At 47.0% G+C, this 27277-nt stretch overlaps 1 protein-coding gene across 1 annotated transcript in view; it reads right to left on the bottom strand.

Moving 5' to 3' along the window:
- The window catches only part of ITSN1 (intersectin 1), a 229022-nt gene that overhangs the window by 14576 nt on the left and 187169 nt on the right, over positions 1-27277 (bottom strand). The window contains 5 exon segments of the mRNA XM_049785739.1: positions 6320-6487; positions 11584-11682; positions 14525-14708; positions 21836-21945; positions 23309-23430. Of these exon segments, the coding sequence (XP_049641696.1) occupies positions 6320-6487; positions 11584-11682; positions 14525-14708; positions 21836-21945; positions 23309-23430 (683 nt within the window).

Here is a 27277-nt window from a genome sequence, read left to right on the forward strand (position 1 = left end):
AAGCCTTGAACATTGGGGGGTGTGACCCAAACAACTAAAACAAAACAAAACTAAAAAAGATTCCTCGGGGCCGGGCGGTGGCGCTCGAGGTAAGGTGCCTGCCTTACCTGCGCTAGCCTAGGAGACGGACCGCGGTTCGATCCCCCGGCGTCCCATATGGTCCCCCAAGCCAGGAGCGACTTCTGAGCGCATAGCCAGGAGTAACCCCTGAGCGTCACCGGGTGTGGCCCAAAAACCAAAAAAAAAAAAAAAAGATTCCTCTAGGGCAGGGCCACAAAATGTTGTACGGAGGGCTGCAATTGGCCCTCGGGCCTCGAGTCTGAGACCCCTGCTCTAGAAAGACATGTCCTACAGACCTTCCTGAGGAAAATATCTGAAACTATGGTTGGCTTCTAAACATGTGCTCCCCAATAGAGGCAGACAGAGGGGCACCTGTCTGCTTATGAACGAATCTGGGTTCTTTAGGATGGGCAAACCATGTGCACATGGCTGACTCGAGTTCAATCCTCAGCATCCCATATTATGGGATAGGAAGGAAAAAATCTGAGATCTCTGTAACCAGAGATTTCAGGGCAGCTAAGGGACAGTAGACTCTCCTCTCTGTACAGGGAACAAGAAGGAAGGCTTTTTCCTCTACCCAAGCTTGGAAGTATCCCAAACCAAGAAAGAACTCCAAAAGCAGTCCTTGAAGAATCATCTTTTGCTCTTGAAGCAGAAACAGAAGCTTGCTCCAGCGCTGTTTCCCAGCAGAGCTTGAGCAGAGATAGGTAAGAAACCTAGAGCCAGTAGAGGCCTTGTTTTTTCTCACACAGTCTGAAGCTTCCAACCCCAGCTCCCAAGGCTTGTCTGTGGGCTGTGAACCCGCTCAGGTTTCTCCATAATAAGATCAATTCACATTGATGCATAACCACCAATGGATGAACCAGGTTGTCATCCCCCTTTCCACCTCTATACACACAAGAGAAAGGTACAGTTATGAGGTCCAGACCTAGGATAACAGTCTGCTTTCAAAGAGGGATAACAGCCACAGCAGTCTAATAAGGGTGCTCAGAGACATATAGGAGGTATGACTTGCCTTGCCTACGTTTGTGGCCATGATCCTTATCTGATCCCTGGTATCTCAGGGAATCCACAGAGCACAGAGCTGGGAATAAGCCTTGAGCACCTGTCACCCTGACTTCCACCCTGAAAACAAATTATAGAAAGGCTTCTAGTGCTTTTCTTTTTCTCTTTTTCATTTGTTTGGAACCATACCCAGCAATGCTCAGGGATTATTCCTGGCTCTGCCAGGAGTATGTCAAAGGACCACGTGGGATGCTGAGGATTGAACTCGAGTCAGCCATGTGCAAGGCACCCTATCTGCTGTGCTGTCTCTCTAGTCCATTTTTTTCCCCCTTTAAGGCTTTTGGATCACATCTAACAGGGATCCAGGGTTACTTCTGACAGGCTCGGGGTACCATATGGGGTGACGGGGATTAAACCCAGCTCAGCCACATACAAGACAAATGCCCTAAACGCTGTGCCTAGTTCTTTTTTTTTTTTTTTGGGGGGGGGGGTTTGAGTCACACCCGGCAGCGCTCAGGGGTTACTCCTGGCTCTACGCTCAGAAATCGCTCCTGGCAGGCTCGGGGGACCATATGGAATGCTGGGATTCGAACCACCGACCTTCTGCATGCAAGGAAAACGCCTTATCTCCATGCTATCTCTCTGGCCCCTGTGCCTAGTTTTTGAAAAAGATTCAGACCTAGTGGAGCCAGTGGGGAAAGGGCCCTTTTGCCGTGTCTTCAATTTCTCCCAGCAGGGGGCGCTCTTGTCATCAAAATAAAGCTAATGCTCCCCTTGGTGATTGCTTGTCTCTCAACTGCTTCAATAGTGCTAGCTGTCACCTTGCATTCTGCTCTAGTCCTTCCTAATGCCCTGCTCAGCCTGTGCTCTCCACTCAAACACCCGTATGACGTTCTTTCCTAGAGCGGGAACTTTGCCCTTCTGCACAGCGCCAGGTGTCCCCTTCCAACATCCACTCAGAGTTCCTCTGCTCCTTCCCCTCCACCCACCTCCCTTACAGGTTCTCTTACAGCCCTTGGCATGTCAGTTCTCATCATCATTTCACCACAATGTCATCCATCTGACTCAGAATCCCCAGTTGCTCCAGGATTACCAACTCCTTGAAGTGGGAATGATGACAGAATTCTAATACCCAAGTCCTCTGTGTTTAATAATGAACCACAGGATATAAATCAACCAGTACTGTTAGAAAGAAGAAAGACTAGAAATCTGTGGGTGAGGAGTGGGCCAGTCAGCCAATGAGTGCCCGGATGGCATATCTGATTTCCAACATGGTGGCTCATGCCTTGGACCTTCCAACACGGTGATCACAGAGATGCTTTCTCAGCTTTTTCATCCCACTGGAATAGGGAGAGAAATTGGGGCAATAAAAGAGCTGGCAGGGGTGACTTCCTCAGAAATGAGTTCTTTTTCAGCTTGAAGAAAGAAGTAGGGACAAAAGAGAGCACAGGGATTGCCCAAGAGAGATCCCACTTAGTTTTAACCTTAGTGTACATGAAGAGAAAATGAGCCATCATAAGGCAGAATCCTCATACAATATCTCCAAGACCCATCTGAATGTACTTTGGGATGACCGAGGGAGCAATCCTTTCAGGAAGTCATAGCCCTAAATGACTGGCCTACAGGGAAGTCAGGCATGGGGATAAAAATTGGAGGAAAAAACAGATAAGACTGTACTTTAAGTTTTAGCAGCATGGTCTGAAGTGACAGAAGAATGTGTTTAAATTGTGGTGAGGAGACCCACATCCCACAGCTGCCTCCATGTCAGCTCATTGGCCCAGCTCCACCAATTCATGACTAATCTTGGAAGAGATTCAAGCCAAAATGCAAAAACTCATGGGTATGCTGGTCTTCTGGCTAAAAACTCTGGGGCACTTTGGGGAATAAAGCGTGGGTAGAGTTAAAAACTGGCTGAAGCCCAGGCAGCTGTACCCACATCCTATAGATACCCCTATGTAAACAGCCCCACTTCACTGATTCAAAAATAATCTCTGCAGAAACACCTACCAACAAAAATACACTGGTTTGGAGGCTGAGAACTCTGGTGGGATCTTCTGAGAGATCTTTTGGGATCTTAGGGGGAGGACTGTCATCTTTTCAATCCTCTATAGTGCCAGAAGCCCCAGAAGCCACACCATATCCCATAGCTGCCCCATGAATTTAACCTAATTTTAACTGATTTAACTAATTTAACCTGAACTTCCTGGAACACGTGACTGTGCAACACCTCCAATTTCCACAATATGGACAATCCAGTAGGAGCACAGCAAATTAGATGGGAAAGTTCAATAAACAAAATCAACAACAGAGAAGGCTCAGTTAGCAACGAACAGCTTGGTAAACTCTCAGATAAAGTCTTTACGACACCATTGTGGGATACAATAATTTTCACAAATTTTCTTTTACTAAAATATTTTTCAATAATTCCATTAGCCATTTACTTGTAAGAAGCAATATAAAATAAATTATTTTGTGTTTGGTTGTTGGGGTAACTGGTTTTTATTCTATTCAGAATAATTTTTCTTTGCTGGTGCTTGTCACTCATGGACTGAAAGCATCTCTGGATTTGGTCCTATATTCTACCGTAGGAGGTGGTCTTTCACCTCCCAATAAAGATTTAGGGTCTTTCCCAGAGCTTATGGAGGACAAAGAAGAGAATAAATCAAGGTAGAAAGAAAGATAAGAAAGAGAAGTAATGGGGAACAGAGATAATGATTCCCACTACATTGGTGATGAGTGAGAGTGGTATTGGATATGTTTATTCATATCCAATAAACAGATTTAACAACTCTAAAAAATAGGAGATTAAACTGAAATCACCAAACTTTGTAAATTGCTTGTCAAGATAATAGACACGGGATGGGTAGTGTGGGGAATAATGAAGTATAGGAACAGTGTGAAGGAATTTGACACTAGTGGTGTGATATTAATATTGTAAATCATGGATCCTTAACTCAATATACATTTTTAAAGGAAAAAAAAAGATCTTGGGTCTCAAAGAGAAGCTGGTTGTGATTTTGGTTTCCACAGCTAGTCTTTATGCCTGCTGGTATCTCTTGCCAGTGAGCAGAAGGCTTGTGGTAGAATTTTCCTGAACTTACTTTATTTCCTTCAATCTGTGTGGATTATTTCCTGTGCCAGTTTTTGCTTTCAGACCCGTGCTCCCTAATCTCTTTGGATTTGGGCATGAGGCATCCACATTACCTAATGAAGGGGTAGGCTTGTGGGATGGGTGGGAAACTGGGGATAATGATGAATAAAGTTTACAATGGTGTTGGAACATTGAATGCCCCAAACAACTGCATTATGAACAACTTTGTAAACCACTGTTTAAATATATTATTAAAAATAAATATATGACCAAAAATAAATAAATATATGTAGGGGCTGGGGAGGTGGCGCTAGAGGTAAGGTGTCTGCCTTGTAAGCACTAGTGTAGGATGGACTGCGGTTCGATCCCCCAGTGTCCCATATGGTCCCTCCAAGCCAGGAGCGATTTCTGAGTGCATAGCCAGGAGTAACCCCTGAGTGTCAAAATGGGTGTAGCCCAAAAACCAAAAAACTAAAACTAAAAAATAAATATATGTAGTGGTGAGTATGCAAGAAATTTAGACACTTGTGCAAAGAATAAGTCAAGAAATCATCAGATCTGAGAAAATAGAAATGATGGAAACAGAAAATGTAGTCACCATGTCTATACCCGGCCAGCTTCATAGACTCACTCAATTCTTGAAAGAAATATAAACTACACCATAAAAAAAAAAAAAACCGTACAGCTGAAAACTAGTAATCTCAGGAGGAGAGGACAGGCCAAGTTCCTGGCCTACTAAAGCCATGCCTGCTGCACCCATCACCTACAATCACCACTTCACCAATGGCCCAGCTTCACCACTTCTCTATGGTTCTGTGCAAAGACACCAATATAAACAAAAATCCAGGTATACCAGTATTGGGGCTTATATCACTAGGATGTTTTTAGAGTGAATGTAAGCACCCTCTCCCCATTCCCTACTTTCTCATACTGCCGGAAGACTTGGCAAACAAAAACATGCCTCCGGAGCGGTTGCGCAAGCAGTAAGGTATTTGCCTTGCTACGCACTAACCTAGGATGGACCATGGTTCGATCCCTTAGTGTCCCATATAGTCCCCCAAGCCAGGAGAGATTTCTGAGTACGTAGCTTCATAGCCTGGAATAACCCCTGAGCGTCACCGGGTGTGGCCCAAAAACAAAAACAAAAAAAACAAATAAAACACATGCCTCCACAAAAAACACAGTATCAGTAAATCAGTAATAATGCTTTGAATTCCTGGACCATGTGGCTGTTTTTGTAGTCACATGCCAACTACATTTTTTGTTTAATACTGTCATCCTGTCATCTTCTTAGACACCAATGTGTATCTGGAGTCACCTAATGTTCAGAAACCAATAAAGTAACAGAATGGTCAACTAGCAACAAGAGCTTACTAAACCTTCTGACTTAACATCATTGAAGATATAATAATTGCTTATTGCTGTACATCTCTTTTTTCTCTCCTTTTTTCTTTCCTTTTTCTCCTTTTAAAATAATTTTGCTCCCACTTATCTGAAAATAAATGTATTCTGACCAACTGTGTCAACTATGTAATACATTCTATTTAAATAAAGTAAATTTAAAAAAATGATGGAAAAAAGGGACAGAATGATGCTACAGCAGGTTAAGGCACTTCTTTGCATGAGGTCAACCCAGGTTCAATCCCCAGCATCCCATATGATTTCTTTTTTTTTTTTTTTGGTTTTTGGGTCACACCCAGCAGTGCTCAGGGTTACTCCTGGCTATAGGCTCAGAAATCGCCCCTGGTAGGCTCGGGGGACCATATGGAATGCTGGGATTTGAACCACCATCCTTCTGCATGTAAGGCAAATGCCTTACCTCCATGCTATCTCCCCGGCCCCTCATATGATTTCTTGAGTGCCATCAGGAGACATCCCTAGGTGCAAAGCCAGGAGTAAGCCCTGAACATATCCAGAAGTGCCCCCCCCAAAAAAATAAAAAACAAAAAAAGAAAAAATAATAAAGGAAAAAGAGAAGGAAAGAAAAAATAGAAATGACAGAAATGGAAAGGATGGAAAATTTTAAGGCTGGACTGAATGTCAAGGTTAGATGCTGCTGAAGAGAGAATTGGCAAAGTGCAGGTTGATCTCCAAGATCTCCCTCCTCCTGCTGTCAGCCAAGTTTCAGCCAGGGAATGTCAGGCCCTCGCTAATGGAACCTACCTCTGACAGGCCTTCACACTGAACATGTGCCTGAATCCATTCCAGACGGTCTGAGTTCTCCTTCTCCCTTACACCTTCGTTCACCTGGGAGCACAGCTCTTCTGCCTTCTCCAGGGCATGCTTCAGGTGGCTGTGGTCAGGGTGGTTCTCCAGTGTGTTCTCAAGAATCTACATGGAGAGCAGACAGGTAACAACCAGCTTAGGGAAGGAAAAGGGGTTGGAAGGACAGCACAGTGGGGAGGGCATTGCCTTGCAAGCAGCCATGTTGCAGCCACGTTTAATCCTCTGCATCCCATATGGTCCACCCAGCCCACCAGGAATGATTCCTGAGTGCAGAGCCAGGAATAACCCCAGACCACTTCAGGTGTGGTCCCCCTCCCCCCTGCCAAAAAAAAGGAAGGAAGAAAAGGAAAAAAGAAAAAAGAAAATGAAAGAGGAAGCTTCAGGCCCTCCCTCCCCCAATCTACTGTTGTATGTGGCTCCATTGTAGCTGATTTTTTTTGGGGGGGGGCCACACCCAGCAGTGCTCAGGGATTACTCCTGGCTGTCTGCTCAGAAATAGCCCCTGGCAGGCATGGGGGACCATATGGGACACCGGGATTCGAACCAGGCACCTTAGGTCCTGGACCAGCTGCTTGCAAGGCAAACACCGCTGTCCTATCTCTCCGGGCCCCATTGTAGCTGATTTTATAAATAAATTTTTTGTTTGGAATTTGGGTTTTGGTTTTTGGGCCCCACCAGGTAGAACTCAGGAGTCACTCCAGATTCTGTGCTTGGGAATCACTTTTGGGATAGAAACAGGGTCAACCATGTGCAAAGCAGATTCTCTACTCACTGTGCTATTGCTCTGGCCCTGATTTTATAAATAAAATTTTAGGGGCCAGAGAGATAGCATGGAGGGTAAGGCATTTGCCTTTCATGCAAAAGGTCATCGGTTGGAATCTCGGCGTCCCATATGGTCCCCTGAGCCTGCCAGGAGCGATTTCTGAGCATAGAGCCAGGAGTAACCCCTGAGCGAAGCCGGGTGTGACCCAAAAACCAAAATAAATAAATAAATAAATAAAAGTTTAATTGAATCACCATGAGATACACAGATATAAAGTTATTCGTAATTGAGTTTCAGTCACAAAACATTCCAACACCCATCCCTTCACCACTGAATATTCTAGAAATTCCTGCAATCTCTCTGAGACTGGGTGGTTTACACTTTCTCAGACCATAAATTCTATCCCAGATCCTGGGGTCACAGGACAATAAGCAATAATGGGGTGATATCTGGGCACATGGTAAAACCTATTACATAAAATGTCTTTTTTTTTTTTTGGTTCACACCCAGAGGTGCTCAGGGGCCACTCCTGGCTCTATGCTCAGAATAGCTCCTGGCAGGCTCAAGGGACCATGCTGGGATTCAACCCACTGTCCTTCTGCATGCAAGGCAAATGCCTTCCCTCCATGCTATCTCTCCAGCCCTACATAAAATGTCTTAATAAAAATAAAAATAAACCAGACACTCCCATCAACCTAAGTGGGATGAAAGATAAAAAGCCTATTTCCAAGTGTACTTTCCAATTTAATACTGAAAGAAGTAAAGAGGCATGTCAAGTCAAGTGAAGAACAGACAGAGGAGATGGCTGGCATGGAAGGAGACTTGTTATAATTAAGGAGAATGAGCAAATAGCTAGACATCTGGGCAGGGAGATGGCTCAAAGGACCCAAGCACAGGCTTTGCCTTGGGAGCCCAGGTTCAATGCCAGCACACAAGCCCACAACTCTGTGACCCTCCTCCAAGCCTTAAGCCAGAAATAGCTTCTGTGTACCACCAGGTGTGCCCCAATGCACAAAGCAAACGAGAACCAGGTTTCTCTAAAAAGGAGGTATAAATATCAAAAAACAGAAGGTAGCATCAATTCTGTAGAATCAGATCAAAACAGGGAATATTTACAATAGTAAAGCAGGTAGGGCACTTGCCCTTGAATGTGGTTGACCCAAGTTTGATCCTGGCATCCCATATAATCCCAAGCCTTCCAGGAGTGATTCCTGAGTGCAGAGCCAGGAGTAAGCCTGAGTACCACTGGGTATGACCCCACAATCAACCAAAAGAGAAGGCGGTGGGGAATCTGGGGAATCTCATGGTGAATTTCTTTGTGTGTGTGTGTGGGGGGGGGGGGGTTGCATGCCAGCAATGCTCAGGCCTTTTCCTTGACTCTCCATTCAGGGATCTCTCCTGGCAGGCTCAGGGGGCCCCAGGGGATGCAAGGCAAGTGCCTTCCCTGCTGTACTATCCCTCTGGCCTCCTGACTGTGAAACCTTGGGTGTTAATATATGCTCCCTATTCAGAGAGTACTCTAGAAGGAAATATGCATTGCACCAAGGGATAGAAATGATATGCACACATCTATTTCCTGCCACTGAGAGATCCCAAAACGCAAGGGGGCACCCCAGTTTCAAAGAGTGCCTAGATCCTTGTTTCTAAATTCTCCCCAGAAGGAAGCTTCTAAATTCTCCCCTCTGCATAGATGGTGACACTGAGACCTGCCATATTTTCTCTTGGAACTAGCTTTCTTCCCTCCTCCAAGACCCAACGCCGAGTATCTTGCCATATTTTTCTAAAGGGGAGAAATTCCATTTCTTCCTCTTTCCTGTTGAGATTAAAACAGTGAGTGTTTAACTCTGGAGCTAGAACAGGACCAGGAAGAAACTCTCAGCACTGATAAGAGAGCTCAAGGAACCAGATATGCAGGAGAGGCCCCATTCCAGCTTCCCTGGGGTCTCCGAGTATTGCAGCAAGTAACCCCTGAGCACTGAGCTGGGAGCAGCCTCCAGCACTGCGGGATCATCGTCCCTCTCCAGAAAGAAAGAGAACAAGCTTGTACTGTCTCCCCTATAGAAGCCACTTCTTGGTGTGTTTCTAGCTCTGCTCACCATAAAACCACATCTCTGGCTTAGTTAGGGGGCCCCGTTCAGTTTATGCCATTTCGACAAGAAATGGGTGTGTTGGCTGGGCCCCATCTCTAATTTTTTTCTTTCTTTAAACATCTTTTTTTTTTTTTTTTTTTTTTTTTTTTTGTTTTTTGGGCCACACCCGGCGGTGCTCAGGGGTTACTCCTGGCTGTCTGCTCAGAAATAGCTCCTGGCAGGCACGGGGGACCATATGGGACACCGGGACTCGAACCAACCACCTTTGGTCCTGGATCGGCTGCTTGCAAGGCAAACGCTGCTGTGCTATCTCTCCGGGTCCTATTTAAACATCTTGATTACAAATATGATTGTGATTAGGTTTCAGTCATGTAAAGAACACCCCCTCACCAGTGCAGCATTCCCACCACCAATGTCCCAAATCTCCCACCATCCCACCCCACTCCCACCTGTACTCCAGACAGGCTTTCCAGTTCCCTCATCCATTCATATGATTATGGTAGTTCTCAGTGTAGTTATTTCCATAACTGCACTCACCACTCTTTGTGGTGAGCTTCATGAAGTGAGCTGGAAGTTCCAGCCCTCCTCTCATTGTCTCTAAGGATTATTGCAAAAATGACTTTTATTTTTCTTAAAACCCATAGATGAGTGAGACTATTCTGTGTCTCTCTCTTTCTCCCTCTGACTTATTTCACTCAGCATGATAGACTCCATGTAATCCATGTATAGGAAAATTTCATGACTTCATCTCTCCTGACAGCTACATAATATTCCATTGTGTATATGTACCATAGTTTCTTTAGCCATTTGTCTATTAAAGGGCATCTTGGTTGTTTCCAGAGCCTGGCTATTGTGAATAGTGCTGCAATAAATATAGGTGTGAGGAAGGAGTTTTTGTATTGTATTCTTGTGTTCCTAGGGTATATCCCTAGGAGTGGAATAGCTGGGTCAAATGGGAGCTCAATTTCCAGTTTTTGGAGGAATCTCCATATCGCTTTCCATAAAGGTTGGACTAGACGGCATTCCCACCAGCAGTGGATAAGAGTTCTTTTCTCTCCATATCCCCGCCAGCACTGATTGTTCTCATTCTTTGTGATGTGTGCCAATCTCTGTGATTTGAGATGGTATCTCATCATTGTTTTGATTTGCATCTCCCTGATGATCAGTGATGAGGAGCATTTTTTCATGTGCCTTTTGGCCATTTGTATTTCTTTTTTATCAAAGTGTCTGTTCATTTCTTCTCCCCATTTTTTGATGGGATTAGATTTTTTTTCTTGTAAAGTTCTGTCAGTGCCCTGTATATTTTGGATATTAGCCCCTTATCTGATGGGTATTGGGTGAATAGTTTCTCCCACACAATGAGTGGCTCTTGTATCCTGGGCACTATTTCTTTTGAGTGCAGAAGCTTCTCAGCTTAATGTATTCCCATCTGTTTATCTCTGCTTCCACTTGTTTGGAGAGTGCAGTTTCCTCCTTGAAGATAACTTTAGTCTCAATGTCATGGAGTGTTTTACCTATGTGTTGTTCTATATACCTTATGGTATCAGGTCTGATACCTAGGTCTTTAATCCATTTGGATTTTACCTTTATACATGATGTTAACTGGGGGTCTATGTTTGCTTTTTTGCAAAGGGCTAACCAGTTCTGCCAGTACCACTTGTTGAAGAGATTTTCCCTGCTCCACTTAGAATTTCTTGCTCCTTTGTCAAAGATTAGGTGATTGTATGTCTGGAGAACATTGTCTGAGAACTCAAGCTTATTCCACTAATTTCTAAATGTGGACAAAGAAGCTCCATGCCCGAGAAGACAAGGCAAGCATTATAGGGGGGCCTCTAAGAGGTCTCTCCAGTGGCACTTGGCCAACCAGCCCAGATGAGTTCTCAATGGAGCAGAGTCACGTGTTATCAACACTCAGGTGTAGGGATGCTGGGAGATCCAGGTGGTTCAGTGTCCTAGCCCAAGGATGTGATGCTACTCAGGACTGCTGGGATGGGGGACCCTTGGGGTCCCTTGGGTGGTGCTGGAGGCCTCCAGGGCTGTGCCTGGGGCTTCTGAAGGGGTTGGGGGCCATGCGGCCAGAGCTGGGATGGAGCGTGGCCCCACAGGTGCCTAATGGCACCATTCAGCTCCCGAGCTGGTACTCACTTTTTTTTTTTTTTTTTTTTTTGGTTTTTGGGCCACACCCGGCGGTGCTCAGGGGTTACTCCTGGCTGTCTGCTCAGAAATAGCTCCTGGCAGGCACGGGGAACCATATGGGACACTGGGATTTAAATCAACCACCTTTGGTCCTAGATCGGCTGCTTGCAAGGTAAACGCCGCTGTGCTATCTCTCTGGGCCCGGTACTCACGTTTTTAATGATGAGGGGGTATCTGGTAACGCGCTGCATTGGCTTCAGAATGAAGCTCGAGAGTGGCATGCCTTTGCACCGGGGATCCATGGCGAGTCTCTGGAAGAGGAGGGTCGGTTGTGTGTGAGTGTTTGTATCACCACAAGAATAGGGGGTTGGAGCAATAGCACAGCAGGGAGGATGCTTGTCTTGCATGCAGTCAACCTGGGTTCAGTCTCTGGAATCCCATTTGGTCTCCCAAGTACCACCAGGAATAATTCCTGAGTGCAGAGTCAAGAGTAAGAACTCAGCATATGGGTCAGAGTGGTCGCACGAGTGGTAAGGTGTCTGCCTTGCAAGGGCTAACCTAGGATGGATCCCATATGGTCCTCCAAGCCAGGGGCGATTTCTGAGTGCATTAGTGTGTGCAAGGCAAATGTCCTACTGCTTGCACCACCACTCTGGGCTCTTCCTACACAACGAGAAGTTAACAATTCCTCAGGTCATAGGTTCAGGTCCAGACTTTAGGTTCAGGGAGACTAAGAGACAATGATAGGTCCTAAGGCCAATGGTAAGTAACCCCAAGGTCTGAAGGCATCCATACCATCCTGTACAATCCTTGTATTTATTTTTTAGGGGAAGTCACACCCTTGCAGCGCTAAAGGCTTACTCTTGTCTCTTAGCTCAGAAATCAATCCTGGTAGGACTCGGGGGACCTATAAGATTCTGGGGATTGTGGGGCCAGTGAGGTGGCGCTAGAGGTAAAGTGTCTGCCTTGCAAGCGCTAGCCAAGGAAGGACAGCGGTTCATCCTCTGGCGTCCCATATGGTCCCTCCAAGCCAGGGGCAATTTCTGAGCACTTAGCCAGGAGTAACCCCTGAGCATCAAATGGGTGTGGCCCCCCCAAAAAAAGATTCTGGGGATAATTTTTATCAGCCACATGCAAGGCAAGTGCCCTACCCATGGTACTATGGCTCCAGACCCTACTGTAAACATTCTTTTGTTTTGTTTTGGTTTGATTTGGTTTTAGACCATCCCAGCAGCACTCAGACATTACTCCAGGTTGTGCTCAAATTTTACTTTTGGCAGGCAGGTTCAGGGGACCATATGGGATGCCAGGAATCAAACCTGAATCTGCTGTGTGCAAGGCAAATGCCCACCTTGCTCCAGTTCTTGCAAACACTTTATTTGGGGGGACACCACATCTGGCAGTGCTCAGGGCCTATTCCTAGGTCTGCACTCAGGAATTTCTTCTGGCAGTGTTTGGGGTCCATATGGGATGCTGGAAATCGAATCCTAGGAGGCTATTTGCAAGGCAAGCATTCAATTGCTGTACTTTCACGCTGGCGCCTGAATACACTTTATTACACTCCAGAAACAAGAGGAATCTAGAACTTGGCTCCAAATAAAATCCCCTTGAGGCCTCAGAGCTGTGAGAAGGGTTAAATCTAATTGCCCCATGAGGGTTAGCCCCCATAAAGGCCCAGGCCTCCCTAGTCTCCCTCCTCTTCCCTCTACCCTGTCTCTTCCTTCTCACCACTTGGGCAATTAATACCAGCCCACCCAGAAGACAAATGTCATTCTCCCTTGAAAGGATGATACCATCTGTAAGTCACAGGGACCCATGGGGATCAGCTAGCAAATATTCTGTTAACATTTCCTGCCTCAGCATTTTAGGTGGCAGTGGTTGGGACTTGCTTCCAGTGGTGCTTGGAAGCATTTGCCATGTGGGGCCAGAAGCCAGGTCTCTTACAGGCAAAGCCTGTGCTCCAGCCAATTATGGGTTGTCTTCAGCCTAGGTTTTTTGTCTTAGAAGGGCCAGTGGCCTAAGGCTATTCCTAGGAACTGTCAGCTCTGGGCCAGTTCCATCCCTGAATATCCTTCTCTCAGGAAGGATAGGAATATCCCTGAATATCCTTCTCTCAGGAAGGACCTGCAAAAGCAGGTCAAGCCCCACCACTATCCCGCACCCTGCAGGAGTAAAACAGTAGATGGGGGAGAAGGGAAAGAGTGAGGAGGTGATATCCAGGCTCCAGGCCCACCAGGCTGGTCCCTAGTGATCATAAACTTATTCTAGCTAAGTTAACCCTCTATGAAGCCCAGAAAACCCCCAGAACAGCATCTACTCACCCCCCCCACAGTCTGTTTCTACTCCAGGCCTCTCTCTCAACCCACTCAGGTTTGATCCCAGCACCCTATATGATCCCCTGAGCTCTGCTAGGAATAACCTCTGAGCATGAGAGAGAGGAAAGAAAAGAAGAGGAGAGAAGGGTGAGCGGACTGAGAGAGAGGTAGTAAGAAAATAGAGGTAAGAAAGCAGGAAGAGACAGGTAGAGAGTAAGAGAGGGAAGAAAGAAAGAAAGAAAGAAAGAAAGAAAGAAAGAAAGAAAGAAAGAAAGAAAGAAAGAAAGAAAGAAAGAAAGAAAGAAAGAAAGAAAGAAAGAAAGAAAGAAAGAAAGAGAGAGAGAGAGAGAGAGAGAGAGAGAGAGAAGGAAGGAAGGAAGGAAGGAAGGAAGGAAGGAAGGAAGGAAGGAAGGAAGGAAGGAAGGAAGGAAGGCCAGAGAGATAGCACAGCGGTAGGGCATTTGCCTTGCATGCAGCAGATCCAGGACAGATGGTGGTTCAAATCCCGACATCTCATATGGTTCCCTGAGCCTGCCGGGAGCAATTCTGAGCACAGAGCCAGGAGTAATTCCTGAGTGCCACCGGATGTGACCAACCTCCCGAGAGAGAGAGAGAGAGAGAGAGAGAGAGAGAGAGAGAGAGAGAGAGAGAGAGAGAGAGGAAGAAGGGAGATGGAGAAAGACAGAGGAGGGAGAAAGACAGAGAGAAAGAGACAGAGAAAGACCAAGAGAGGCAGTGACAGAGAACGAGAGGAAGGGGAGAGAGAGACAGAGAGAGAGTGAGAGAGACTTCTTTCTGTAGATGCTCAGGGGCCCCAGCGGCTGCAGCTGGGTGCTACCTTGACAAATTCCTTGAAGTCGGGGGCCTCGTCGGTTTTCTGCTGAATGAGTGCGGCTCCATTGAGCTGGCAGCTGCAGAAGCGGATGTAAGGCTGCATGTGCGGCAGCTGGGCCGTGAGGATGTCCCCAATCATTTTCACGGGCATCTTCTCCCCAGACATCTTCTTGCGGACTCTCAGCGCCCTGCATGGAAACCAGCCATCAACTCCGGGCTGGGCCCCTGCAAAAGGACTTTGCAGAGGTCTGCACTGTGCGGGCAGGAGCACCCATCCAGGGAGCACTACAGGATCTACCAATCTACAGGAGACAAGAACTAGAGAGGAGGAAGGGCTGGTCTACAGAGAGGTGTTCCCTAGGCCCCCAAAGCAGCTCATGATGGCTTGCTGGCTCTCAGGAATAGCAACTTGGAAAGGAATCTTTACTCAGTGCAACAGCACATCTGGACAGTGTTTTGTTGATGTTGTTTCTTGTGGTGAAATATGGGACTGTTCCTTCAGAAAGCAGGAAGGGATCCCCGAGTCCCTGTCTTGCTGTACAGATTCTCTAAGAAGTAGATCAAGGAGGAAAGGAGCCCAACCCTGAGTCTCTCCAGGGCCAATGTCGCCCAAGAGAACTGCTACTTTCAGGGATACAGAGGCTCATTTTCAGGGGGAAGCAGAACACAATCAAGGTATTCCATGAAATGATGTCACCTTGTACGTTGCCCAAAGACAGGTAGAGATAATGGACTGAACCCAGCACCATTCGCTGCTTTGTGGCCATGCCAGGATTAAAGGGTTCTGACACTAGAAGCCTATTATGTGATCCTGGAGCTTCAGGGGGTTCAACTGTAAACTGAATGCTCAGATCTACCATAGCCAGGATGATGCATTCTGCAATGCGGCTGCATGCATCTGCCTAATGCCAGCAGCTAGACCAGGTGCGCCCCTGAACTTCCACATGGGAAGGACAGTAGTGCTCTAGCAGGGTAGGATCACAGAGGATTCTGCCTTCTCTGGAGATCATGGATGGGTGGATGGGAGGATGGGTGAGTGGGTGAATAGATAGGTGAGTGAACAGATGTGTATTAGATAAATGTGTAGATGGCTGACTGGTTAGCTGGGAGGATGAATGGATGGACGGACGAATGAATGGACAAAAGGACAGATGGATAGGAGGATGGATGAATGGGAGGATGAATAGTGGGTGGGTGGATAACAGGTGGGTGAATGGTGGGCAGTGAGTGAATGTATGTATGGTGAGTAGCAGATGGATGCATAGGTGGATGTGTGGATGGATGAAAAGATGTATTGATGGTGGATAGATGGGTGGGTGAGTGCACGTATATGTATATGGATGTATGGCTTAGTGGATGGATGACTGAGTGAATAGACAGGTGAATAGAAGCATATATATATGAGTGAATGGATGGATGAATGAGTGAATGGATGGGTTGGTGGAGGGATGAGTGGATGGGTAAGCGGATAGATGGGTAGATAATGGATAAGTGCATAAATTGGTGGGTGTATGGAAAAATGATGAATGAGTGGATGAATGAGTGAGTGGATGGGTGGATAGACAGATGAATGTGGATGATGTATAGATGGACAAATAGATGTGTATAGTGAATGATGGTGCTGAGTGGATATATGTATAGGTGTATAGATTAATGATGGGTAAGTAATTGGGTGGGTGGATGGATGGACGGAGGGATGGGTGGGTGGGTAATATGGATAACAGATGGGTATTTGGAGGGAAGTGAGTAGATGTATGAATGGGAGAGTGGATGGGGTGGATAGAGAGATGATGGATGATGGGTGGGTGGAGAGATGGATAGATAATGGATGAGTGCATAACTAGGTGGTTATATGGGTAAATGAGGAATGAGTGAGTGGATGGATGGATGGATGGATGGAAAGGTAGAGCAGAATGCACTGGATACAATTTAAACAAAAGGTGGGAAGAATGACCCTACATGTTTTCTCAGCTGCTTTCATGGTAAAATCAGAGCAGTTATAAAGTCCTTGAGGAACTATCATTCCAAGGAGGTTTGCCACATCAGCATTACTTTTAATATTCCAGTGAACTTAATATTCATCGCTTATATTTGGGACCAAAGAAAAATAACAGTTGGACTGGGCAGAGAAGCCAAGAAGAGAAGCTCTAAGGGAATCAGAGGCTCCCCAAATTACTTAACTAGCTACCCTTTTTTTTCAGAAAATAAAATGGCTCAACACAACACAACCCGGCTCCCAAAAATTCTAACTTCTTCAAGGAAATAATCAGAATTGATGCTTCTCCAATTGCACCTGAGGTTATTAATGCCCTTCCCCCATGGATCATGAGAGATGTCCTGAAGAGGGGCAAGGGACAGCACCCCCAGCTGTGGGAAACACTGAGTTATGTGGTCACAACAGTGACCCCTCTTCACACAGATTCTCTGTGGGGAGAGGAAACAATCCGCAAAGCTGCTGAGAGCGTGAGAGCCAGTGCTTGGTGCCCTCAAGAGCCTGTGGGTCATGCCCTTGGGCTAATACCATGGCATGGGACTTGGAGTAGGGTTTTTACCAACACACAGAAATTTCCCCAAGAGTGACATCACCACAACTTAGGGAAATGGGAGCCCTGAATAGTCACATAACAAGCTTGCGATAAAAGAGAAAGGCAAGACACACCACCAGTTAGTTTTCCTGTGGAGAGCAAAGTTATCTTTCTGCAAGAATATGAATATCCCAAGATGCCCTGCTCCATCCCTTTTCCCCAGTGATGGGAAGATGAGGGAAAAGGGAGAAATATCATATATAGATGGTCACTGTCTTTGTTTGCTTTGGGGCCATGATGGTGCTCAAGGCTGACTCCTGGCTCTGTGCTGAGGGACCACTCCTGGTGGTGTTCAGGGAACTAAATGGGGTTGACTACATGCAAGACAAGTGCTTAATCCCTATGCTTGTCTCTGGGTCACATAGCAACTAGTTTGAAGTTCAACCAGTTTCTGGGTCCTGAGCTCCATCCTCAGAGATTCAACTCACTAAACCAGAAGGTAGGCATGAGAACAGACTTAGGGTCTCCTTCTGGAATGTTTCACTGCATGGACAGCAAGACTCACATGGCCTGTGCTTGAATATGGGTTTGAACAGAGTGTGCCACCAGATCCGGAGATTCACCTCATGGGATTAATTAAAATGTGGGATTAATCTGATCCCATTCCACTCAGTATATGTCTTGTTACTCATTGGCTGGAAACATCTTTGAATGGAGCAACTTGGATTGGTGCTTAGGTCACCTAATCCCACCTCCAGGTATGTCTGTTCCCTACTTGGATTTTCAGGAAAATGCTCTCTTGCATTTCTGGACTTCTACGAAGCTTGATACGTTGGAATTCCTAAATCCATTTCTCCCTCCTTGAGTATGTGTGCAATTATTTCCTAGGTTGATGTTTTATTCCAGACCCACATCATTCTAGTATTCTGACTCTAGAACCTGAGGATTCATTCTATAATCTGACTTGGTTATTACATCCACAGCTCTGCCCTTAGATGAGCTGATTGTGATCTCACATAAAATATAGTTCCATGGCGCTGGAGCATTAGTACAGCAGTATGGCATTTGCCTTGCACATGACTGACCTAGGATGGATCCCCAGTGTCCCAAAGCCAGGTCCCCCAAAGCCAAGGGCAATTTCTAAGCACATAGCCAGGAATAACCCCTGAGCGTCACCGGGTGGGGCCAAAAAGCAAAAACAAACAAACAAAAAAAAAGGACCAAACCCCCCCCCCAAAAAAAAAACATAGTTCCATGACCTGGACATGTGTGTGAGTGATGACCAAACAACTAATGAACTAATGAACAACTAATGAATCACTCCTGCTGGCATTCAGAGGAACATATGAGATGCCGGAGATAGAACCTGGGTCAACCATGTGCAAGGCAAATGCCCTCCCCACTGTACAACAGCTCCAGTCCCCAAATGGATTTTTTGTTGTGAATGAATGATCCTGCTTCTGGCTTCTGAAGAGTAGGAGGACAGTTCCTTAATACACTGTACTGTGTGATTTACCTCTTAGCTATGTGTTTGATAAATCTTATAGCTAACTCCTCTCACACACATACCCCATGTTCTTGAACTCCAGAAGTTCAAGTTCAAGAACTTCAGAAGTTCATTTTTTTTCCACATCCAGTGGCAGCACTCAGGGCTCACACCTGGTTCTGTATTCAGGAATCACTCCTGGTGGGCTCAAAGGACCATATATGATGCCAGAGATCAAACCCAGGTTGGCTGCAGGTGAGGCAAAACCCTACCTACTATGTTATCATTCCAGCCGACTTCAGAAGTTCTTAAACTTCTCAAGTTCAAGATTTTCAGACCCCTAGATGCGGGGCAGGTCCTGTGACTGCTTAGGTGTGACTATTCATTAGAAGGCTGCCTCAACCTTGTTTACTCCACAAATGCCCCCCACTTCTCTCTTGCCAGGGGCCATTTCCTCCAACCCCCCATCATAGGGGTTATTCCTCAGCAAAGTCACAACAATGATGCACCCATGATGTGAACCACACATGAGAGTTCGTTCTGCACCGTTTCCCCACTTTCTTGTGGCCCAAATTTTTTTTTGAAAAGGTGGAGAAAAGGAAAAGAGGAGAGAAGTTGGGTTCCAGAAAGCACATGCTCAATACAGGTATTTTATCTGGAAGATGGGAGACATTAGCCAGTTTACCCAGACAAGAGGCTGGCGCTCAAGATGTGCTCTAGGGAGAAGGGCAGGACTAGGATGTTTATAGTAGGGCTGGGGGCATGTCCAGAACAGGTCCCCCAATTCCCTTCCTCCCCAGGATTTACCTGCCTACTAGGTAGGACAGAGAGACCTCAACTGTATTGTCACTTGGGTACCAAAGTCAAGCCAAGGCCAGTGCCCAGAGCAAGTTAGAAAGTTCTGGAATTCTAGCCAAAATGTGGAGTGTCTGCCTACAGGTCCCACAGTCTTCCATCAGGGTTCAACTGTAGAAGCCCCATTGGTATCTGGGGTGTAACCCACAGAAGAGATCCAGAGCATACACACCAGGCCTTTACTCATGTCCCTTAACCACTCAACCTGGTGGGGCATCTTCAGTTCCTCCTCCTTTTTGCCTACAGATAGAGGCAGGAGAGCCTAGGCCTAACCCCGACTCAGCTCAAGAACATGGGAGGATAGGAAAGGTCAGACAGAAGGGAAAGCATTTGCCTTGCATGCAATTAACCTGGCTTGGATTCCAATACCACATAATGTCCCTTGAGAACAGCCAGGAGTGATACCTGTGCACAGCGCCAGGAATTAGCCCTGAGCACATCCAGGTAACACCCTCCCCAAAATAAAATACTAATCTGGATCCAAATCTTATTTGAGTTTCTTATATGGGTGGAGAAGTTCAAGATTCACTTGAGATTCTATTTCTATTTCTCCCCCCCCCCAAAAAAAATAAAAAAAAATGTAATTGCACCCAATTCCCTTTATACCCCTGTGTCTCCCTCTTCTCAATCCCCAGGAAACTTCAATATGCTGTCAGAGTTCACTGGCTTCTTTTCATGCTGTCATCCATCTGATGTCCTTATTCTGTTCTCCTGGGGGAAACAATCTGATCCCTTGGCATTTTCTTGTTGACCCTTATTACCCACTCCAGCTCCTTGGGGTTAGTGGATGTTGAGGTTCATCTAACTTCTGCCCCCTGGAAATGAGGCAGTCTTGCTCTAAGGAGAGGTTTGATCTGGTTCTGACGGTCCCCAAAAGCCCCCTCCACCTCAGTCCTCAATTGCATTTGAAGCACCAAGATAGCCCCTTAGAATTACCCCTTTGTGATTACATTTTTACATTGCCTCACAGAAGAGAGCACAGAAGCCCAGGAAATCTTCGTGACATGCTCAGACACAGTCAATAGACACAGCTGGTGTGAGCCAAGAGCCTGATGCCATATCTATGCTCAGAAGCTTATGTGCCCTTTGTAGAGGGCAAATGGAAACCACGTTGTTTTAGCATCTCACTGAAGTCATCTTAGCTTGCATGTCTTGCAGAGAACAGAGAGAGAGATATTTTATTATCTACTGCCCTCTCAGCTATCTCTTCATCCCACCTCCAGATTCATTCCAAATAGTGGGAGCCTGGAATGTTCACAACAATGCAGGCACCATTTGCATCATGACCTCGTCTGATTCTGTGAAATATATCAGGTTATCAGGAATGGATGCAGGTTCCAGGAAGAGGATGTGCCTCCCCCTCCTCCAGATTCTGAGATTTTTTTTAAAGATTTTTTTTTTACCTTCAGGATCATAACAGGCATGCTCAGGGCTTACTCCTGGCTCTACGCTCAGGAATCACTCCTGATGGTGCACAGGGGACTATATGAGATGCTGGGGATTGAACTCGGGTTAGCCTTGTGCAAGGCAAGTGCCCTACATGCTTTGCTATTTCCTCAGCCCAAATCCTGGAGACTCTAATTTTCTCTGTGTGTTCTAGCAAGAGACGCTTCCTGAGGACATTTTAAGCATTTCTTTATTGAAGAACTGGAAGGAGGGATCAGAGAGATAGTGGGATACTTGCCTTGCAGGCAGCCAAGCTAGGTTCTATCCCCAGCATCCCATGAGTCCCAGAGCTCTCATGGAGTTACCCCTGAACACAGAGCCAGGAGTAAGTCTTGAGTACAACCAAGTGTGGTCCTCAACTGAAACATTAAAAAAGAACTGGAAGGAATGATGAATGGAAACCTTTCTGATGATCTGATCCTCTTGCAGAGGAGAAGCTGGGGCTCAGAGAGGGAGGCCAGTGAACTGGTGGGGGTCTCCCAGCCCAGGTCTCTGGATTTCTTGCCTCAAACATTCCCCCTTGGTCCACCGGGAACCTATGCAAACTCCACTCGCAACACATGTATAGCAGCCCCTTGGAACTGCTGAGATCAGCCATCGATGTCCTTCTAGGATGGAGTGGTCCCTGCTTTTCATCAACAGGATGGGAACCTGGATCTGAGGGTCAACTTACAAAGCAGAATGTTGCCTCCTAATAAGCAAGAGTTCAAGGAGTTCTAGAACCACAGATGCCCTCAAGCCATGGTCCCCTCTACAGTGGAAAATGGGGGGTGGGGGTGTGTGTGTTTGCAAAGAGCCTCAGGGCTAAAAAGAGCAGTGGTGCTTGCTGATGTGGAAATGAGCAGAAGAGACTGAAAGAGACAAGGGCCAGCTGCATGCGCAATGAGGGTGCAGGAGACAGGACGGGGATGCGGGACGCGGGGATGGACCCACACAGCCGAGCTAGTGTGTGAGTGCCGGGGAGGCGGGAAGCGAGGCGGGATTAGAGGAGAAAGGCTCTTACTTCAGTAGTTTGATATTACACATAATCAGCTCCTTCCAGTTAACAAAAATCATAGCACCCTCTTTTTTCGTGTCAGCAGCTCAGATTCCCATCAGGGGTTTCTGAAAGATCTACAGATGCAGGAAAACGAAGCGGTTCAGAAAGCAAACAGGTTAGCGTACACCTCAAACACACGCATGCAACCCCGTGGGGCTGTTCAGAGTAGCCCGGAAGGACCCCCCTGGGCAGCCGCAGCTTGGCTGGGACCCGTTCCAGGAGCTGCAAGCGCCCCCTTCCTGCAGAGCTTCTGAAGCAGGAACCCCAGTACCAAGTGGGATGGAGGTTGAGGAGGTCTCTGGCAAGAGGAGTGCTGTTTTCTCCCTAGGGGAGGGCCCCAGACAACAGCGACACTCCAACAAATGGATCTGGGGACCCATTCAGTCTGGGTAAGGTCAACACTGGCAGCCCTGGAATAAGGGGTATCTGGAGCCTGCTTCTGGGTTCCAGAAAACAAAGCAGCCTTGATGAGCCTGGGCAGAGATCTTGGCTTGACCCCGATGAGAGGACCCCTCCTTTCAACTTCCCGAGGGAAAGGAAAGTGGGGGTTCTGGGAAGGCTCTTTCCAGAGGTCCGTGTTTGAACACAGTGAAGGGTGCTTGAAGCTGATTCCCCTGAGGGGGTATAGGGAATTCCTGACTCTGTGAACCCCCATGCATGGGCACAGCAAGGCCATTTCAGAACAGGCAGAGCTCGGTGTGCCCTCATCAAGGGCATTGGGAAAGGGGGAGACTGAGCAGGTCACTGTCAAGGCTTCCTGGATACTCCCTGTGAACCTATTGGCCCAGCACCTCTCCTGAACCTAGAAGCTTTGTTGTTCCTGCAGGTGGGCCAATGGGAGAAAAGATTGTGGGGAGGTAAAAGGGGACAGATTCCAAACAATCAGTTTCCCCTTTTTGTTTTGTTTTATAGCTCAGGGCTTACTCCTGGATTTGTGCTCAGGAATTACTCCTTGCAGACTCAGGAGACCCTCTGGGATGCCAGGGATTGAGCATGGTCTTGCTGCGTGCAAGACAAGTGCCTTCCCTGCTATGCTATTGCTCTGGCCCCATGAGTTTGGGAGTTTTTCAACTCGGTACCAAGGACTTCAGCATGCCTGCTCGTCTCCTGGTCCTGCACCATTCCCTGTGCATCTGGAGGAAGAAAGATGAGGCATCTCATTTTCTCTGCCCATCCTTCTGGAGTGGGTGAGCAAGGGCCCTTCATTGGGGGTATGGGGACCTGGTCCAGGGCCCCCGGGAATCAGAGCACAAGGACTTACTTGCAATAGTGGCCAGATGCCAGCCAGCATGGAGGACTAGAGGGTTGTCCTTTGGCTTGAGTGTGTTGTGACCTCTTTTACCTTCCCTTGGGTAAGACCCTCCATGCAGAAAGATTCTCAGCAGCATCCTGGGGTCCCCATCCTCCCCTCAAAAACCCACCCACACCAGCTGCTACCTCAGTGACCAGCTGTAGGTCATTCACGTAGTTCTCCTCAGTGACGATGAGCTCGTGGATATAGCCCTGGCGCTTCCTCTCAGTTGGGGTCAACATATCCAAGAGGTGGAGGTCTGAACACCCTGTGAACACAAGCAGGAACAGCTGAGTGTGCGTCTGGGGGTGCATGAAGCCTCCACACTGTTCATGGTGGTGGCTTCCTGAATCTCACTCAGGGAGACAGCAGTATGTGGACCCCTGCTTTCTCTCTCTCTCTCTCTCTCTCTCTCTCTCTCTCTCTCTCACACACACACACACACACACACACACACACACACAAACACAGAAATAGAGCCATCCTGTCTCACACACACACATACACACACACACACACACACACACACACACACACACACACAGAAATAGAGCCATCCTGTCCTGAGCCCAGGTCCCCCTGACTTGAGCCTGGACCCAGAAGGCTGGTGTCCTGAGGAGAAGATCCATAAAACTAGCTGAGGCACCTCAGAAATATGGCACACACTAGGGGGCACCAAGGTAGGATTACCACCTTCAGAAACCCAGAAAAAGGATGGGAGGAATTGTTCCCCCAAGAAGCAGGATGCTGCCAATACCCCAGAACTGTGAGTAGACACATCTGAACATGGCCACCCCTGTGTGGCTCTTTATCACCACAGTCCCTACTCCGCAGCACAAGTGCAAACAGTGAAGGGAAATGAGGTGGCAGCCAGGGCCACTATTTCTAGAATCTTCAAGAACCTTCCAGCTGTGGTCTAAAGGGCTTTCCATGCACACTAGTGCATTTCCCTCTCTTCTTGTTGCTAAAGATTTTTGGCTGAATCCCAGAAGCCAGGTTCGTAACAGTTCCAGGAGGTGTCCTGGATGTAGGTAGAAGCAAATGCTGAATTACATTCGCTTGTATTTTGTTGTTGTTGTTGTTGTTTTGGTTTAGTTTTGGGGTCACACCTGGCGGTGCTCAGGGGTTACTCGTGGCTCTACACTCAGAAATCGCTCCTGGCAGACTCGGGGGACCATGTGGGATGCCGGGATTCGAACCACGGTCCTTCTGCATGCAAGGCAAACACACTACCTCCATGCTATCTCTCCAGTCCCTCGTTTGTATTTTTTAATCCCTCTGGCTCTGCACTCAGTGGTCACTGTGGATTAGGGCTCGGGAGACAATATGGGGCATGGGGATCAAATTCAGGGTTAGCTGCATGCAAGACAAATGACCTCCCTGCTGTGCTATTACTCTGGTCCTGTGGTGTCCTGTTCCAGGAAGAGATGATAGAATCGACAGGACATTTGACCAGATGGAACCAAACAGATGACCGGAAGGCCCCAGCTGTGAGTCCAGTGCTAATGGCCATGAAGTGATGAACTCACTCACCCCGGAAGGATCATTTCTATTTAAGGAAGCTTCCAGTATACGGACATCAGTCATGAGCCCAGATAAATCCCTACAGACAAGATGGAAACTTGGAGGACTCTCTCATTCCAGCTCAAGCTTCTTTTTTTTTTTTTTTTTTTTTTTTTTTTTTTGGTTTTTGGGTCACACCCGGCAGTGCTCAGGGGTTACTCCTGGCTCCATGCTCAGAAATTGCTCCTGGCAGGCACAGGGGACCATATGGGATGCTGGGATTCGAACCGATGACCTCTTGCATGAAAGGCAAACGCTTTACCTCCATGCTATCTCTCCAGCCCCCAGCTCAAGCTTCTTAAACTTGAGAGAACTTAAATATTATCTGGAAGAACTTGCTAAATAACTTCAACCCTAGATTCACTCCAAATGGCCTGTTCAGTGAGGGACCTCTCACTGATTCGTGGGTTTTTTTTGTTTTGTTTTGTTTTGTTTTAGTGCTGGTTTTGGGCCACACCCGGTGATGCTCAGAGGTTACTCCTGGCTATGTATTCAGAAATCGCTCCTGGCTAGGGGGACCATGAGGGACGCTGGGGAATCGAACTGCAGTCCGTCCTAGGCCAGCACTTGCAAGGCTTATGCCACCGCTCTGTGATTCGTGTTTCTTTACTTTTTTTTTTTTTTTTTGACCACAATTGGCAGCACACAGGGCTCACTCCAGACTCTGCACTCAGAAACTACTCTTGGTGGGTTCACAGGAACATTTGGAATGCCGGGGATTGAACCTGGGTATGCCACATGCAAGGTAAACACCCTACCCTCTGTGCTATGACTGCACAAACTCCCTTTGTGTTTCTAACAAGCCCCTTCACAAAGCTGCAGATGCTGGACCAGGGACTCACTTTGGGAACCACTGTCCCCTGCTGGAATTTTCACATATATTCCAAGGTGCCCTAGTCCACTGGTGGGCAGGTAGTGGTGCTAGAGCATTGTATACATGAAACCCGAACATTGAGAATATCATGGATTAAAGTGTTTCAAACATTAATAAAAGAGCCAGAATAATGACACAGCAGGGAGGGCTTTAGCCTTGCACGTGACCTACCTGGCTTCTTCCCCTCACCTGCACCCCTACCCCCAGTCCCCTGCATCCCATATGAGCCTGAGCCAGCCAGGAGTAATTTCTTTCCTTTATTTTTTGTTTTGTTTTGTTTTGTTTTGTTTTGGGGTCACACCCTTCGGCACTCAGGGGTTATTTCTGTCTCTGTGCTCTCTGCCCTCCTGGCAGGCACTGGTGGGGGGCAGAGGAGGACTATATATGGGATGCCCAGATTCGAACCACCATCTGTTCAAATCAGCTGCGTGCATGGCAAACACCCTGCTGCTGTGCTATCTCTCCAGACCCTGCCAGGAGTAATTTCTGAGAGCAAAGCCAGAAGTAATCCTTGAGCGATACCAAAACCCAAATAAAATAAAATTAAAAATTAAACATTAATAAAGAAAAAAACAAGAAACTGTGTATTACTGTCCTCCACTTCTTTAGTAGTACTACTATCACAAAAGGAGGGATTTACTTGCCCCCACAATTTGAGGGGTGGTACTGCACCCCAATGGTGGCAAATTCTGCTCCTTCAAAGACCATTGTACCTCTGAAGGTGGTACATACTGCCCACAGAGGCTAAATGTGATACTGCACCCCTGATGGTGGCAAATACTGTCCCCAGAGATTATTGGTCAGACTGCACCTCTGAAGGTGGTACATACTGCCCACAAAGGCTAAAGGTAGTTCTGCACCCCTGATTGTGGTAAATACTGTCCTGGGAGACTATTGGTGGTATTGCACTTAGAAAGATTGTAATACTGCCCCAGAGGCTAAAGGTGGTACTTCATCCCCTGAAGGTGGTCCATACATACTACCCCATAAGCTGAGGGGTGATACTGCATCCCTGAAGCTTCTCATGCCCTTACAGATAGGAGGTATGCTCACCTTCCCATGGAATGTGGTAAATATTGCCCCCTCCAAACCAAGGATGATGGGATTGTCCCCCACCTCCAAAGGTGGCACTACTCTTCCCCCAGGCTGAGGTTGGTACCACCCTTCTATTCTGCCCTTCCCACTGAGAATGATTTCTTGGTCATGGGTTCAATTAAAAGTGATTTATAGGACTTGGTGAATGTGCCAAATGGCCAGAAGAACTGCAAAACACAGGATAGAAAAGAACCTACCCCAAGTGTTCCCAACACCCCAGTAAGACACAACACTATACAGTGATGCCCAGACAGGGTGAACACTGCAGACTGGAAGTCCCACTCAGAATGACTGTGGGGTCAGAATCAAGGACAGAAAAGGACAAACAGTGGTTGTCAGCTACAATATGTTCCAGAAATTCTTGAGCCTTCAAGTTTTACACCATAATTTTGAAAGAAACTCAGAGCTAGACCTTTAGGATGAAGCCTTCAGTGAAGCTCAAGAATTCCATATGAGGGCTGGAGAGATAGCATGAAGGTGAGGCATTTGCCTTGCATGCAGAAGGATGGTGGTTTGAATCCTGGCATCCCATATGGCCCCCCCCCCATGCTTGCCAGGAGCGATTTCTGAGTGTAGAGCCAGA

The sequence above is a fragment of the Suncus etruscus genome, chromosome 13 (genome assembly GCF_024139225.1).
Source record: "Suncus etruscus isolate mSunEtr1 chromosome 13, mSunEtr1.pri.cur, whole genome shotgun sequence".
In the NCBI taxonomy this organism is placed as follows: domain Eukaryota; kingdom Metazoa; phylum Chordata; class Mammalia; order Eulipotyphla; family Soricidae; genus Suncus; species Suncus etruscus.